The 17,549-nt window shown below is 37.3% G+C and overlaps 2 protein-coding genes and 1 long non-coding RNA gene across 5 annotated transcripts in view; 1 reads left to right on the forward strand and 2 right to left on the reverse strand.

Moving 5' to 3' along the window:
* The window catches only part of myadml2 (myeloid associated differentiation marker like 2), a 235,087-nt gene that overhangs the window by 214,467 nt on the left and 3,071 nt on the right, over nucleotides 1-17,549 (reverse strand). The gene's annotated exons all lie outside the window — the stretch shown is intronic.
* Nucleotides 5,892-6,744, forward strand: LOC307160425. The gene is made up of 3 exons (XR_013821540.1): nucleotides 5,892-5,938; nucleotides 6,033-6,083; nucleotides 6,425-6,744. It is a non-coding gene; the product is annotated as an uncharacterized lncRNA (long non-coding RNA).
* LOC307160380 (pyrroline-5-carboxylate reductase 1, mitochondrial-like) lies at nucleotides 7,552-16,091 on the reverse strand. Of its 3 annotated transcripts, XM_079874468.1 has the most exons (9): nucleotides 15,821-16,091; nucleotides 15,621-15,693; nucleotides 14,212-14,282; nucleotides 13,950-14,129; nucleotides 13,148-13,369; nucleotides 11,278-11,370; nucleotides 11,008-11,171; nucleotides 10,669-10,756; nucleotides 9,260-9,551 (listed from the first exon to the last, which is right to left on the reverse strand). In XM_079874468.1, exons 2-8 carry the CDS (start codon nucleotides 15,685-15,687, stop codon nucleotides 10,705-10,707), a joined length of 849 nt encoding a protein of 282 aa, XP_079730594.1. In that variant the 5' UTR covers nucleotides 15,688-15,693; nucleotides 15,821-16,091; the 3' UTR covers nucleotides 9,260-9,551; nucleotides 10,669-10,704. The 3 variants fall into 3 exon arrangements, with proteins under 3 accessions (XP_079730592.1, XP_079730593.1, XP_079730594.1); XM_079874466.1 differs by lacking the exons at nucleotides 9,260-9,551; nucleotides 10,669-10,756 and adding an exon at nucleotides 7,552-8,483 and having other exon boundaries at nucleotides 15,821-16,062; XM_079874467.1 differs by lacking the exons at nucleotides 9,260-9,551; nucleotides 10,669-10,756; nucleotides 15,821-16,091 and adding an exon at nucleotides 7,552-8,483 and having other exon boundaries at nucleotides 15,621-15,714.

Below are 17,549 nucleotides of genomic sequence, written 5' to 3' on the forward strand. Positions count from 1 at the left end.
TCTTGAAAGAAATGATATCTGCGAGGATTTCCAGTCAGGATTTAGACCGTACCATAGTACCGAGACAGCTCTCGTTAGAGTCACAAATGATTTGCTCTTATCATCCGATCGTGGTTGTATCTCTCTATTAGTGTTACTCGATCTTAGTGCTGCATTTGACACCATTGACCACAACGTTCTTTTAAATAGATTAGAACATTATGTTGGCATTAGGGGAATTGCACTAGCATGGTTTAAATCATACTTATCTGACCGTTATCAGTTTGTAGCAGTAAATGATGAGATGTCTCATCGATCACAAGTTCAGTATGGCGTACCACAAGGCTCAGTACTAGGACCGTTGCTGTTCACTCTGTACATGCTACCATTAGGAGATATCATTAGGAAACATGGCATTAGCTTTCACTGTTATGCTGATGATACTCAGCTCTATATTTCTTCAAAACCTAACGAAACTTATCAATTCACAAAATTAACGGAATGCATAGCGGATATAAAAAATTGGATGACTTGTAATTTCCTACTTCTAAATTCTGAAAAAAACAGAGTTTCTAATTATTGGACAAAAAACTTCCTCACGTAATAATCTAGAATACTGTCTAACACTTGATGGCTGCTCTGTTAAGTCTTCGTCGTCGGTTAGGAACCTGGGTGTGCTCTTTGATACCAATCTTTCATTTGAAAGTCACGTGTCTAGTATCTGTAAAACTGCATTTTTCCATCTTAAAAATATATCTAAATTACGCCATATGCTCTCATTGACAAATGCGGAACAATTAGTTCATGCGTTCATGACCTCAAGGCTAGATTATTGTAATGCTCTACTGGGTGGTTGCCCTGCACGCTTAATAAACAAACTACAGCTGGTTCAAAACGCAGCAGCTCGAGTTCTTACCAGAACCAGGAAGTATGACCATATTAGCCCGGTTCTGTCAAAACTGCATTGGCTCCCTATTAAACATCGCATCAATTTTAAAATATTGCTGATCACTTACAAAGCACTAAATGGTTTAGCTCCGCAGTACTTGAGCGAGGACTACGCATTATAGTCCGTCACGTCTATTGCGATCTCAAAATTCCGGCCAGTTGATAATACCTAGAATATCAAAATCGACTGCTGGCGGTAGATCCTTTTCCTATTTAGCACCAAAACTCTGGAACAGTCTTCCTACCATTGTCCGGGAAGCAGACACACTCTGTCAGTTCAAAGCCAGATTAAAGACACATCTCTTTGACCTAGCTTTCACATAATACATTATAGACTTCTATAATTTAATGTTAGGCTGCATAGATTAGGTCAGCCGGAACCGGGAACACTTCCCAAAAATCCTGATGTACTCGTTACATCATGAGAAGAATGGCATCTACGCTAATTTTAGTGTCTGTGTTTATCCCGAGGTTTTCCTGCAGCCTGCCGGATCCAGGCCGTATCCAGATCTGACGAAGGACCTTCGCCTGGACCGATGACAACGCAGTGCTGAAGTGCCAACTAGTCTCTCCCTATGGAGGATCCCACTACCACTCTACAGATAAGGCGTTGTCGGGAAAATCCGTTTCGCGTTCCTACCCCAAAGCAACAAATAAAATAAAATTCTTTATCAAAATTTATAGGGAAAGACAAGTACTTTGTTTAGGCTTGGCTTGTAGGGAATTCCAAACCTGCATATATTCAAACGCACATAACTATAGAACTCATTCTAAATGCTCATGTGAATGCCATCAGTGTTTCTCACAGGTTCGCGTTTAAAGTCTGTGTAGAGGGAATGGTGTCGTCTTAGCGGCCCCTAATTTAATAACAAATGATCGTTGCGACGGAAGCAAATCAATCAAAACTAACTTTAGATGGAAATAACTTAACTCTGCTGTAAAGCCGAAACAATCTCTGTTACCTTAAATTATACGCTTATCTCTGTAAAGCTGCTTTGAAACAATCTACATTGTTAAAAGCGCTATATGAATGAAGATGACTTGACTTGACTTGACTAGATCAGATGTAACATTATTTTTGTCATTAAATCTTTGGCTGATTATGATAATCTGTCATGCACATTTCAGATCTAAATGCTTTCCAGATGTCAAAGACACTTAAATTGATCGGTGGTAACGATGGAGAGTACTTTTCGTTTACTGGCGAGAACAATGGTGCCAGTTTGGAGAGGATATGTGTATGGGTGGGGCCATCGCAGGTGAAGGCCGTCAGCGTCTGGCTTTCAGATGGGCGAGATAAAACCTTTGGAAGAAGGTGGATGTAAACATCACTGTTGGCAGATGCTCTTTCGATCTGCCTTACACTGGCACTGTGAGGATGTCCTGCACAAACAGCAGTGTGTTTTCTTTTCAGACCAAGGGTCGGTACAAAGGTGTCACTTACACTGATATTAATATAGATACTAAAGAATCAGATCTTTGATATCAAAATTCAACACACACTGCATGTTCTTGATAGGATTATTAACTGGGCAGTGGATCTGTAGTTCCCAGCATGCTTTGCAAGAGACTGCATTAGGAGGGTAAATTTAGGGATTAAAGTGTTATTTTATGTCTAGGCAGGACAAAAAATTAAATGTAGTTAACCTGACAAAACTTTATCTAGTAGGAATGACAATTTTTTTTTTTTTTTTGTAGTTCTGACTAAATTAATTTAAGTTCATACAACAAGATTACAACAAACCATTTCAAACAAATTAGATTTTGTTGGGAAAATGTAATTCAATTTCGTGGAAAACTTTTCCTTAATTTAAATACGTTTATTTATTTGAGTGTGCCCCTATAGTTCTCATTACCCTGTGTATATATAGCCCTGTTTGTTCAGTTCTTTGTCTGCCATTGTGTATAGCACAGGCCATTATCTGCTCATTGTATTTTTGTTTTGATGTGTAATAAAGTTAAAAGCGCTGCATCTGTTTTGCCTCTTCTTGCCTGACATAACTTTACATTAATTTCAAAGGGCTGTCAGCTCCATTATTTCATGGAAAATGTATATTTAACACTGTCTTTTTTTATTCCAGTACTTCAAATATTTAATCTGCAATGTAAAAAGTGAGCATGTGCAGTTGTTGCTTTAAAGCTCCAATATGTAACAATTTTGTAATAAAATTTCCGAAAATAACTTGCGCAGTGTGATATATTTCCTCCAGTTGTGTACTTACAATATCTCAAAAGTCTCCAAAGATTTTTTATTTAAGAGAAATTCCGATTTTAAATAACTGGCCGTCCCGGAAAAGAAATGTCGCCTCTCAGTGACGCAATGTCCGCACTATCCTTTTTTTCCAGTGTGGACCATGTGATATTCCACCACACCGGAACATCACATGGTCAAATGCGGAAGTGGTGGTTATAGCGTTATAGCCATAGACTGTATGGTTATAGCTGTTATGGATCACGATTACTCTTTGGCGAGTATTGAAGTGCCAACAAAACGAAAGCGTCCATATTCTGATACACGCAGACTGTGTGACAAACGGAGGAATAAAACCCGGATAAATATCGGCCAGGAGTTTTCGAGATGGAGAGAGCTGCGCGACAATCTTGGACTTGACAGAGACTCTGCTCTCGCGAGTGTATTGATACAGGTAAGCAAATCAATTTTTTTTTTGTACAAGTAACGTAATAGTTACAGTAAAGATGATTTTAATAGATATGAATTAATGACAAATAGCTGTAAGTTGTAACGGGATAATATAGCATAACATTTCACGTTCCTTGCAGTTCATTAATTATGATGACATAAAATAATACGATCAGACATACAGGTAATACAAAAACGAATTATTACCTCATCCGTGATCATGATTCATTAATTCCATTTAGATACATCGCTAGATGGTGAAAACGCATTAAAAACGACATCTCCCATCGTCACCTCCTTCATAGCGTCATCAAGCTTCGCCTTTGTTATTGTTGGAAACTGCGCCCTCTTGTGGTGAATTTTTTTTTACATATTGGAGCTTAAGGAGGTATTTCTACCTGATTCTACCTATAAACTAAGATGTTGTTGTTGTAACCTAATTCAATCAGGTTTATGTAACATAAAACAAGGGAATGCTGTTTTAACTTAACTGAGTTACATTGACCCAACACATACAATTTCCAAAAAAGCTCAGGATGGACACATTCGACACATGCACTCTATGACTGCACCAGACCTATAGAGGGCAGTATAGTCATGACTAGTTTCCGCTACAGGACATCTGCTCTGAAGGACAAAGAAGAAGAAAAGGTTTGTGTTTGGCTGCTTCTTGCTGATCGGCCAATTTTACTTTGATGAGAACTTGTGATTTAGGGTTTATTATAGACATTATGTTGCATCAAAGTGAAAATCCCAATTGACAATATAAAACAAAAAAATACACTCAGTTTTTTTTTTGCCTCTTAATTAATTAATTAAAATCAACTTGCGTAACACAATTTAACATTTAACAATGGGCAATAATGTAGAGAATTTGGGAGAGGGGGTTCAGCGAAAAATCGGCAGCTGGCAGCAGGAAGTAGCTGCCACTGGCAGCAGGAAGTAGCTGCCGTTGACAGCCGGAAGCCCTGCCATATTAGGAGGGACCTGCCATTTCGTGGCAGCCAATCAGTATCGTCCAACGTAGTAGCAACCAATCACATTTACCTGGAAGTCAAGCGACAGCAGCCAATGGTGGCGCCGGTGAATCTTCAGTAATGGCGGTGGTATTTGGCTCGGTAAGTTCGTATATTATCAGATTAATAAATAATTGTTGCTCTGTACGTTGGAGTTTAACTTTTATGTTAGAGACAGTGTATCTGTGACTACTTAAGTTGAATTGGTTAATTTAATCATTTGTAGAAACGCAGCTTGTGCACCGTGTGCTCCTGGTTTGTGAGGGGCTATCATTAACTTCAAATACTAACTTACGTTACCATTATCATTAAATATTAGCGTTTGTTAACATGTTAACTTAATCTATTGATTAGAATAAAGCTCATGCTGATTTATTGGAATTGACAAGCTCAGCCTTTATGATACACGTGCAACGCTAACAAAACATATCCCAAATGATCTAACTTATGTTTTAATACAAAACACCATTTTAATCAACATTACTTCACCATATTCTAAACTTCTGTTTTTTAATTTCACCAAGTTCACCACAGCCTGTCACAGATTGCTGGGGATGGACAAACATATGTGCCATGAAGGAAACCCCAGATTTCCAGTTGCAAAACCAACCAAACTCACTGGTATGTTTTCACACATTTCACGTATTATATCCTGTCTTGATCAAAGCAGGCAAAAGGCATTCTGTTTTTTATCTTTTTATTTTTTTTATACAAATTCTAGATTGTATCGAAAATTTGACATTTCAGTGTCTGTTTATTTTCTTAGTTTGATCATGTTTTGGATGGGACCCAATCACCAGATGAGACCAGAATATATATCTATTCAAAATATACTGGAACTGTTCACTTTTTCCATATAACTTTCACCCCCAGTTTCACAGACAAGGCTCAAACTAGTCCCAGACTAAAATGCATGTTTAACTGAAAGCAAATTACACTTGTGTATCTTAAAATATCAGTGCCATTGTTTCTTTTAAGATTCACAACAGTAATGTTTTTTCTAAGGCATATTTATAAAAGTCCTAATTGCACTAAGGCCTAATCCTGGCATAATCTAAACCCTATCTGTGAAACCGGGCTTCAAAGTTTTACATATTAGTCCAGTGGTTCAGTTCAACACTTTGTTCTATGGCTTTAGATAGGCATAGACAGTGGCATTTAAAAAATAAATTACACCTGCTCCCTAGTTCAGGTATGCTACTGTCTACTGCTGCAACATGGCTAAGTGGTTCAACACGGAGTTCATCTCTCTCTTTCTCTCGTGTGTGTAAAATAACTAACTTTTTCCCCCTTCTTTTTAAGCTCAGTTGCAATAAAGATGGATCCGGGATCTTGGAAGCTTGTTAAAAATAAGGTATTGATTTCATGTTACAACAATTTTGATTTCTTTGCTATCTTTAGTGTATAAATAAAATGTTAGTTTTTCCATTTAGATTTTTTTTTCCCAGGATGTTCCAGCTCAGTTGGGATCTGTGGACTGCAGTGTATTCATGCTAATGGTAAGTTATTACGGTGATTTTGTTTCCCCATAACATATCTATCTTATCTACTTATACCTAACTTATCTATCTTTTTCTAACATCTGTCTTTCTTACTAATCTTAAGGTTACAGGGGTTAAACACTATGTGATCTGATTCACAGAATTGTACTTTTATGTGTATTTCTTTAAAGTGAACATTATCTGTACTACTTTTGGAGGAACTGCGATTCCATTGTGTGTGTGTGTGTGTGTGTGTGTGTGTGTGTGTGTGTGTGTGTGTGTGTGTGTGTGTGTGTGTGTGTGTGTGTGTGTGTGTGTGTGTGTGTGTGTGTGTGTGTGTGTGTGTGTGTTCTGTGCAGGTCTTTTGTGATATGCAGCAGCTGACCCCAAGACGCCTTTCTACGACCTCCGAGGTCATCACCGGACCATCTTGGACTCGGATGACAATGTCGACTTACCCTCCTATCTATCCATAAGTGTAGAATTGTTTTAACTTTGTTCTTTTGCCAATGAGAAGTAGCTAACCTGTATTTACTGATGTCAATCATGCCCTTGGAAATGGTATAACTGGTGTGAGATTTTGTGTACAGTAGAGTCTCTGGCTTGCGACCCCGTGAGACTTTAACGCCTGGCTCTACCGATGAAACTATTCTTCAGTAAATTTTTACTTATTTGATTGAACCTCACGACTCCTGGTCTTCTTTCATCATATCTGGTCCTGGGTCTTTAAGCTGTTATTCCCTAACACTAGAAACATTGTAAATCATGTTAAACCATGCTAGAACGTTGTAAAACGTTTTCAAACTTTCTTTTTCAAGCCAACTTAGTTTTTAATGAACTTTAACATCTAGTTCAGAATTGTTGTTCATTCCGATTTCAGAACAACAAATATCAAGCCTGTTTTCAAAGTTACAGCTGTTTTATAAAACAAAGACAAGAATGTATTGAAATACTACAAATGTAAAACTGAACTTAAATGATAGAAAAATATGATTTTTAAATAAAGGTCATTAAGAAAATGTTTTTTTCTTCTTCTTTTAGACATGACTTTCATTATTTGTTTAATGAATGTTTATGTACGTTTAATAAATATACAATATTATTATATAGGCATTAATTTATGTATATATTTCATTTTTTGACAAACATGTACACAAATTATATTTATACACGTACAAATTCATAATTTCAAGTGTAGTTTAATGTTTGTTTTTTGTACTATGTCTATGATCTTCGTTACTTAATTTATATTTGATAAACCTTTTTAAACCAATTACAAAATAATTACAAATTTAAGTAATTTATTTAAATAAGTACTAAAATTATGTATATACATTGATATAATAATTTATTTGCCTTGCTAAAAGCGGCATCCACCTCCGACTTCCGGTTATTAGCGGCAGCTGACGTCAGCTGCCAGTGGCAGTTACTTCCTGCTGCCAGCTGCTGATTTTTCGCTGAACCCCTACTGGAATTTGGAGTTTGGAGTATACAGAACTACTGAGCAATGTAGAGATAAAGATAGGAAACACTTTAATTTATTTCATTCAGGTCAGTCCAGATAGGCTTTGCAAAATAAAACATGATTTTACATTTATTTTGACTAGATCAGACATGATGTAATAAATCTACACACACTGTAAAAAAAGAAAAAAAAGAAATTGTTCAACCAATTTAACTTTTTGAGTTATCTTTTTTGCACTGACTCCGTTAAGTTCAATTTACTTAACATATTAAGTATGTACAACTAGTTTAGTTGGAATAACTTTGTGAAAGTAAGGTGAACTTACTTTTTTTTACGTTTTCAGTGCAAAAGTTCACTGTAAAAGTGTTTTTGTTCACTCAACTTCATTTATTCATTTCCACTGACTCAGTTAAGTTGTAGTTAGAATATTAAGCATTTTCAGCTTGACAAATCTTCAAATGTTCAAATAACTAAATTTGTCAAGTTGAAAATATTAATATTCCGAGTAAATGTAAAAAGATAACTCAAAAAGTTAAGTTAAGCAAATGAAACAGTGCAGTGCATGATGTACAGTGTATATCACAGAAACTTATTTCTTAGAGTTGGTCCAAATTAGCCAAAAAGCTAAAAGCACAATATCGACAACTGAACACAGTACAGGTTTTGAAAAAAAGCTTGAAAACAAGTTCATGAGAACAACTTGTAACATTTTTGGTCTTAGCATCTTGTCTGCAATTCTTGAAGTGGTCTCATCCTTACTGTAAGCTGGACATGGTGATGATCAGGTTCAGCTCTTCTTGTGTTTGGGGTTGGTGCTGTTAAAGAGGTTGAGGCCGGTCCTGACCCCGCCGCCTGCTGCCGTCACACCCGGCTGCTGAAGCACCTTGTCCAAAGTGGTCTTCTTTATGGCAGCTGGAGAAATCCTCTCCTGGTCAGCCAAGAACTGAAGCTCCCTGTCAGAAAAGAGTTGGCTTGAAATGTCCTTTAGGAGACAAAACTGTCTGAACAGCCCATCAAATTAAAATGAGAGTTTTGTGAATAGATCTTGTTTCCCAGGTCACCGACTAGATCACTAGTATATAAGCATTTAATTTGTATTAATATCTGTTAAGTATTAACAACAAAAGAAAGCAGATTTAAGTTACTTTATATTATATTACAAATGTAAATCTAGAAAAAGAAATTGGCCAAAGAAAGTTTTGTTTGGATGAGGTCGGTTAGTCCCGCCTCCGGTAAGTGAGTTCGGAGTAGAGAGGGAAGAAACAGAATGAGAGCAGTAGAGAGTGACAGAGAAGGAAAAGACACAGACTGATGCGTTATGTTTGTGTTCATAGCTAATCTAAAAATAGATTATTTTAGTGAAAAATATCCTCAGAAGTCACGCTTTAAGGGTAATAGATGCTGACGGAAAGAGAGATTGAGACGAATGGGAAAAGTTAGAAATACACATGAAAGAAGACGGAAACTATCTGGATTAAGACCAAATCAAAAGAAAACTTTATTTTATTTTCCTCTTCACTTACCTTTTCCTTGCCGAATACCATTTTCTCTATAATATATGTATTAAGTGGTTTTGAAATATGGAGAGTTATCATTTGAAATGTAATGTGAAAGAAATGCATCTGAAAGCGTAATCCAATCCATATTTTCATAAAAAACTGTGCAAATAATGTTTATTATTCAGAATATGTATATTTGTTGAAGTAGTTATTTTATTTATGAAGAAATGCGTTTCATGTGATGCTAGCGGTGCACATAGGTTTCAATGTACTAAGAGTGAACGTGGTTGAGTAACATGTATGTTAAGTGCTTAGAAAATTGAGTGATGGAACGGACAATTTATTTAATTTAAACAGTTTATTGAACAGCTGAATAATGATTATTTTTGGCCTTGTTTTTTTGTCTTTCTTCTATTTCTCATGTCATCTGAGTCACTGCCCTATTGAATCCTGATCTCTCCCTGCCCTGGATGCTCTGTCTGTGGTTTGGACATGGCGAGACAATCATCTTCTTACTTGTACCTGGCAGTAAAAAGAACAATCATTTTGCTAAACTGGTAGGACCAGGGCCGGGGGAAGACAATACAGCGCTCTGGGCAAAATAAGAATATGCCGCCCCTACGCTAACATTTTGGAGGACCGTTCTTGCTTTGGCTGCTGCGAACTCTTACCCACCTCTTATCTTACTCTATCATGGAGTAACGTTAATCCAATCTGCGACATATCTGGTGCTCAATTGAAATTTCGACCAATCCATTCAAACAATCTTTTGTTTACATCTTACATACACACCTTTTGTTTCAATCGGACTGAATTCATTCCGATTGATGCATCCTAACGTAGTGTTTACAAGTGATCGGGTTGATGTGCGCGTTTATATGTCAAATCAGAATGACATTTTGCACAAATATTCAGAGTTTTCCGCTGTTTGCCCATAATAACCATTCTCCTACATTGGTTCTTTATTTGTTTTTAAACAGCAGACTTAATATCCGTTTCTGATCACAATTTGGAGTAAATGAACATGAACCACCGTTGTGCCGCTGCTTATATTTATCACACAGTAAAAATTATTGTATTAAACAGGAATAACAGCTCGTTCTGCACGTCTTAATTTCTACGTCACTGCACGTGCGCAGTCCTTTCGGTTTCGGTTTTCAATCCGATCAACTGTTTGCATGTCCGCTCGATCAGATTAGAAAAGGAACACATGGTTTGGTGTGGTTTTCAAAACCATGTGAAAGAAAGGGGTGGTTTTCAATCGGATCGAAATTTCATTCGGATCGATTGAGGTGTTTACATTAAGGCTTACATTAAGTCCGACTGAGCCGTCAAATGGATTATTTGGCGCCCCGGTCCTACCCAAAAAACATACTCACCTTGAACTGCGCTTTCTCTTTTTCTTTCTGGATTTTACTTGGATCACTCGTATTGAACTGAAACTATCCTCAAATATTCAGTGGCATTTAATCTGATTCCTGAACACAGATTTACTCTGGACACAGATTTTGAACTTTGAAATTTGGTTTTGAATCTTATATACTGATTTTTAAATCTAAATTGAACTGAGGTGATTTGTTAAAAGATTCAATTCCTTTCCAATAACAATACACTTAGTTTCCAAGTAATTAACAGTTACCTATAAGTCTGAGTTGTTTTCTTTCTTTAGTTTCTGTTATATTTTCCCTACACTCCAGCAAGTCGAAACCCACTTCTGTAATCTGGTCCTAGACACAAATAGATGACATGTACCAACGTTATTACGCCATAAACGGGTTACAATCTGCAGACAACTATATGCAGACAAACAGTTGAAAATAATGGACCAACTTTTATCTTTAACGACTATATACTAACATCTATACTAAACATTAAATAAAGTGCACTTATGTGTAGATGCATATTTTTACATTATATTTAAGAAATAAACTGCAAGCTGTTGACCCTCTCTTTATCTGAAAATCACTCGTTGCAGTACCTGGTTCTAATGCATGACGCCTCCACAGCGTTGATCAGGAGGCTGCGGAAACCGCCACTTTCCAAGACGTGCAAAGCGTGGATCGTAGCACCTCCAGGCGAAGCCACGTTGTCTTTTAACTCTCCGGGGTGTTGCTCGGAGTCCAGGAGCATTTTTGCTGCACCCTAGCAAAAAAAAATAAAAAACATCATTGTACTGTAAATCTTAGACACAGAAAGATTGGTCCTATTATCAATATGAGAAATGTTTGAGAGACTGTCAAGCACTAACAAGCAGAGCCTGAGCTCCCAGTCGCACAGCCAGTCTTCTGGGCAGTCCCATCTTCACCCCTCCATCAGCAAGAGCGTCAACAGCTAGGAACGCCTAGGGTACAAAGATACAGGGATATTCAGTCATAGGTGCACACAGAGCTCAACGGCTGGTTTAAACCTCTTGCTTACTCTTATGCCGAGTTCACACTGCACGATTTTAGCCCTGATTTTCACTCGCCGACAGGTTTTGTGAGATCGCAGACAAATGCCCGAAATCACAGGCGAATCAGTGCTCGTTCACTCGAGTGACAGTCACGCAGTGTGAATTATAAAAGACGCGATCTGAGAGAATCGCACAATCCTGCTGTGTGAAAGTGTTCTGACTGAAAACTACATCGGCGATGACCAACAGCCAATCAGAGAGCAAGATACAGGGCAGCGGGGAGTTATGGAGGGAGGAGTTATAGCCCAGAATATCAGCATTTTAATAGATATATTTACAATTGTATCAAACAGAAACAAAGCACACACATTAGCTTGACCAGCAGCACATTGCAAAATTATTTATTTACCTCCAACTCTCTTTGCAGAACACACAGTCCTTGCTCCCCTCGTCTCCCCAACCATTTCCTCCAGCATAATCTGTTTTTCCTTTTCTCCTTTTCACTGCCAGTCAGCACACAGACAATGTGGATTTCAAGCTGCTTGTGGGCTATCGTTTTTATTAACAATTTCAGTTTTGCGTGGTCTCACGCACACATGATCTTGCGTTATTTCATATCACTTCTCACATGTGTTTGGTTGTGAAACGTAGTTTGCGGACCAGACAGAAGTTGTCTGCGATTCTTTCTTTTGTAAAGTCCTGCAGTGTGAACCCTCCTGTCGCTGATCCATCGTGCAGTGTGAACACACACAATAACAACTCAGGGCCCTATCTTGCACCCAGCGCAATTGACTTGTACACCGACGCATGTATCATTCCTATTTTGCACCGGCGCACAGCGGACTTTTCCCTCCACAGACGCACGTCGGTAAATTAGGGAATGAACTTGCGCTCCCGGGGGCGGTTCAACGCAAAAAGGAGGCGTGTTCCGGCGCAAACGTTCCCTGATGCTATTTTGCAGGTTTAGAAAATAATGACTAAAGTCAGTGGCGCATTGCGCATGTTATTCATACGCTATTTTAAGGGCGCATGCTTGGCCATAATCAATGTAGCGTGTGCACAACGCGCATACACTTTGCTTCTCTCATCTACACAGACGCAGCACTTCTCATTTTTAGAAAACCATACATTATTACAAGGAAAAATATTAACACACAAGAGAAATCATTGTTGTGTCCATGAAGATGTGAAAAATAGGCATAAATCTAGCTTACACATTTACCCAAATTATTATCATACGCCTGTTTAACCGAAGCTAATTTGGGTGTGTTTCTCCATCCCCAATGTCACTTCTCTGTGTTTTACGGCCCTGACGAGAACGTCAGTCTCCTCGGATGTAAACCGCTCCTGGCGTGCGTCTGGCAAATCCGCCGTTATAATAGGAATCCGCTATAGAACAAGCGCGCCTGCTCTTAAAGGGAATGTGAGATGATGCTCTGATTGGTTTATTTCACGTTACGCCCAAAACACACCAATGAGTAATGAAGCTACTTCAGACCAACCCATTTTAGATTTGCGTCGGGCGCAAGAGTCATTTATCCCGCCGGTATAATAGCAACAGCGCCAAGACCAAAGTTACTTGCGTTTCGCGCTTGATACTTGCGTTTCAGATCGTTAAAATAGGGCCCTGAGTGTTGCCCTGGATAGTCACGCAGTGTGAAAAGAACAGTGACCCGACTACTTTGAGAGTCGTGCAGTGTGAACTCGGCATTGTGTTGATGCTTACATAGGCTGGGCCGCTGCCGCTGAGGCCAGTGACGGCATCAATCAGGTCCTCTTCCACCTCGGTGCAGTATCCCACACTGGCCATCAGCTGCTCCAGGAGCTTCCCGTCCTCCACCTCTGCATGGGAGCCTGTGGCGTACACCGTGGCCCCTTCACGCACCACCACTGGGGTATTCGTCATGCAGCGAATCACTTTAGGAGCCGGACGATACTGCAGCAGTTTCTGCAGAACAGGAGGAGTTGGATCGAAACAGAAGCATCAGACACATGCAGAGAATTTTTTTTTTTTTTAAACTAATTATTTGACTGGTAGTGTAAATAAATATGCATTTACCAAACCTAATAAAAAAAGAAAGAAAACATAACTAAATGACAAAATGTTTATTTACTGATTTATTATTTATTTTGTTTAGAATACATTTCCATTCATCATTCACATTTTGTCATATATTTCTTATTTTGGTAACACTTTACTTAAATTCTTTGTGTAAAATGCCATATAAAAGTATCTTAATAAAGCATTAATTATTATGGCTTGTTATGCACCTTATAGGCTTGTACTGTATGATCTCATGAATAATTGTAACCACAGTTAACATACTCTAGTCATTGAACACATAAATACAGTAAAGCATTAAAACACATGACAATCAACCAATTTCAGATGTGAAAAGGAATCTGCAAATATTATAATGCATTTTAACTTTGGTGTGCCTTTACAATGCATTACACATTTAGGCTTTAGGTAAAGTGTTGCCATTATTGTGTTAAACCATCATCTCCCACTATGGCTCGTGTCTGACCTTCTCTATGGAGCTGATCGTGACTCCCGCTGCACAAGAGACTATGAGATGGCGGTCCTCGATGTCTGGCCCGATCTCATCCAGAACAAAGGGAATGATATGTGGCTTGACCGCGAGGAACAGAACATCACTCCTCTTCACAGTCTCTTTATTGCTGGTAGTGAAGGATGCTCCCATTTTCTGAAGGACAGAGAAAGAGATGTTCAACTCGCTGCTAGTTTCTGTGGCTCTGACGTGTGTCAGATGCTTGTGACACACTCACTCTCAGCCCGGCGACGGTCAGCAGGTCTTTGTCCGGAGAGCTCGCTGTTATCCTGTGCGTGGCGATCACACCTGATGGACAGGAGAGGGAAACACAAAAACTTCCATTAAGTATTGATGAGAATGTGATTCTATGTTAAAGGGTGAATCTAGTTTTTAAGTCGAGGTATTACACGCATAAATAGTCATAAGAGCCAAACATTATAATATATATTAATTATAAATGTGTATATATATATATACCCTTGCCACTGTTGCCTTTGGCTTGCTCAGTTGGGGATATTTTGGGAATATTTAATTTAATTTTACCAATCAATAAATTTCACTAGAAACAAACCTTGTTGTATTATTTTAATTTAATACTGTGAAGCTGCTTTGATACAATCTGTATTGTGAAAATATACAAATATACTTGACTTGACTTGACTTGACTAGACATACATATATATATATATATAGTACCGGTCAAAAGTTTGGACACGTTACTATTTGTAATGTTTCTGAAAGAAGTCTGCATTTATTTGATCAAAAACACAGGAAAAAATACAATAATATTTGTGAAATAGTATTACAATTTAAAATAAGGTTTTTCTATTTTAATATATTTTAGAATATAATTTATTTCTGTGTTGAAAAGCTGAATTTTCAGCATCATTACTCCAGTCTTCAGTGTCACATGATCCTTCAGAAATCAGTATAATATGACGATTTGATGATCAATGTTGAAAACAGTTGTGCTGCTTAATATTTGTTTATAACCTACTGTATGATACTTTTTTCAGCATCCTTTGATGTATGAACAGTAAAAAAACAAAAACAAAACAGCATTTATTCAAAATGGAAATCTTTTCTAACAATATAAATTGTTTACTATCAGTTTTTATCAATTTAACGCATCGTTGCTGAATAAAAGTACTAATTTCCTTTTTTTTTAAATGACTGACCGCAAACTTTTGACAGGTAGTGTATATTGTAACAAAGTATTGCATGCACATATAAACTTTTCATGTTAAAATAAGAGACTACTAATTGTACATTCAGCTTTTTTCCCCCGATGATATTGCTCGGGAGAATAACTTTTGAAAAATATTTTTTCGGTAGCATTTTATTGGCAGTTTCATCATAAAAAGAGCAAATGTGTTGATATGCATGCATTATGTTCTGAAAATAAACAACTTTTTGAAGAAAAAAAAACGACCAACTACCAAGAAGACTGAGATCATTACAGTGTGTTTATATCATTTGATATAATGTGCTTATTTAATGAAATGATGCCTGCTTTAGACATTTTAAAATGACTAACGTTAATGGTCATGTTTTAAGAGTATTTACTACAGTAAAGTCTTGTTTTGTTCCAGATCAGTGTAGTGTTGTGGCGCCTCTAGCGGTCGCTGTGTGTAAATGCTGTACCTGCCGATGCGAAGCCCTTCACCAGCGCATGCGCCAACTGACCCGCTCCGATGAAACCCACGCTCATGTTGACCTATTAACAACCAGACGATGACCATTCACCGGCAGACACAAACACACAAGTTAACACTCAGTTTACAGACTCTAATATAACGTTAGATCAGCTGAGGTAAGTTAATATCAGGACAGAGTCTGCTTACCGTACACTCTACTTCCTAATCGGACTGAACAAGCTGTAACGTTAACGCAGCACAGACAACGAGATGAATACAGACAACTAAATGTTTAAACAAACGTACCTAAAACACGATCTTTCGATGAACTGGTAAACATATTTTGTTTGATTTACGTTTGTTTATCGTGTTCACGTTGCCTGTTGACGTTTAGTTAAACTGCCATTCCTGACGTGGAGAAGTAGAAGGCTGTGACCAATCACGGTAGAGCACTGCCCTTGCCTCAGCCAATCCCTGTACTTTATGTGTGCACCGTGCGTCCTGATAGGCCAGCTCTGCTGACAGAGAATCCGGTTGCGTCGCTTTTTATGAGCACGTGGGCTAATGTCAACAGCAGAACTCTATCCAAGTTTGCAGTGTTGCATCCGCATTTTGTCTGATAAATTCACCAGATTTCTTATTTTAGATTTTTACATGTCATTGATATGTATATGTCAAGACTATTGTCCTGCTCTCTGTCTCACCCGTGTTTAACTACCGGTAGCTTACTTTATTAGAGGCTTTAAATTAGAGACTCTGTTTTCATTTGAAGCTAAATATAATCATTACAGACTAACACAACCCCCTCATTCAAAACTCTTTCCATTTATAAACCTTTACCCCAAATAACATGTTCTCTGCTTCAGATTTAGCTATCTTCTTGGGACATAATAAAATTAACATTTTCATAAAAGTGTAGGTTATAACCACCAAAAGAAAAAAAAAGAAGTTGTGATAAATCATGAAAATAATTGATTACATCAACTTAGATAATTAATGTGGTTCTGATCACATACTATTTTAAGTTTCTGTTGATGAAACCAATCTCCTCGATTTTATTAACTCAAGTGTTTTTATTTCAGTGAACTCAAAATTGTAAGGCAACCAGGTTACTTACTTTTTAAGTTAAACCAACAATAATATATATATATAGAGAGAGAGAGAGAGAGAGAGAGAGAGAGAGAGAGAGAGAGAGAGAGAGAGAGAGGGAGAGAGAGAGAGAGAGAGAGAGAGAGAGAGAGTACCATCTGAAATTTTCTTCTAGTATGATAATATTTATCAAGCTCATATATTTAAGTTCAGCAATTTCACTTAAATGGCAATGAAAATTACCTATTAATTGTAATTTAAGTGAAATTGCTGAACTTAAATATATGAGCTATATATAAATTATCATTCTAGAAGAAAATTTCAGATGGCACTTAGAGGCTTTTGCATCTGAACTCTTCATATATATATATATATATATATATATATATATATATATATATATATATATATATATTTTTTTTTTTTTTTTTTTTACAGTGCCCACTCACATATTTGTACAGAAAATTGTCTAAATTTATATGTATGGTCATTTTTGTGTGCTGGTGTTTGGAGGTGGTGAGAAAGAGAAATAAACTGATATAGACACAAAATAATCCAGTTTAATTACCAACATATTTTGATTTATTTAAATATATTGTGAATAAGTAACAATATATTGTCACATACTATAAAAAAATACATAACTTATATTGGAGCCTGAGTAGATTGACCGGATAATGCTTTCTGAGCATCATGACAATTAAGGCCATTCGTGAAAAAACTGCATGATGTTTAATCTCTGTGGACAGTATAAAGAAGTGATATATTCCCTTTTTCTAATCAGAGGTCTCAGTTATCTCATGCTTAGATACTGCCAAGAAATCAAATAATAGCAATGCCTATAATT

This window comes from Squalius cephalus (assembly GCF_949319135.1).
Source record: "Squalius cephalus genome assembly, chromosome: 1".
In the NCBI taxonomy this organism is placed as follows: Eukaryota; Metazoa; Chordata; class Actinopteri; order Cypriniformes; family Leuciscidae; genus Squalius; species Squalius cephalus.

Bases quoted from the DNA above. Each gene is read 5' to 3' on its own strand.
- LOC307160380 (XM_079874466.1), bottom strand. From the start codon at position 15,687: ATGAGCGTGGGTTTCATCGGAGCGGGTCAGTTGGCGCATGCGCTGGTG. The intron at 14,283-15,620 runs GTACAGCATTTA...CCTGTCCATCAG, and splicing joins GAAGGGCTTCGCATCGGCAG to GTGTGATCGCCACGCACAGG. The intron at 14,130-14,211 runs GTGAGTGTGTCA...TCTGTCCTTCAG, and splicing joins TGACCGTCGCCGGGCTGAGA to AAAATGGGAGCATCCTTCAC.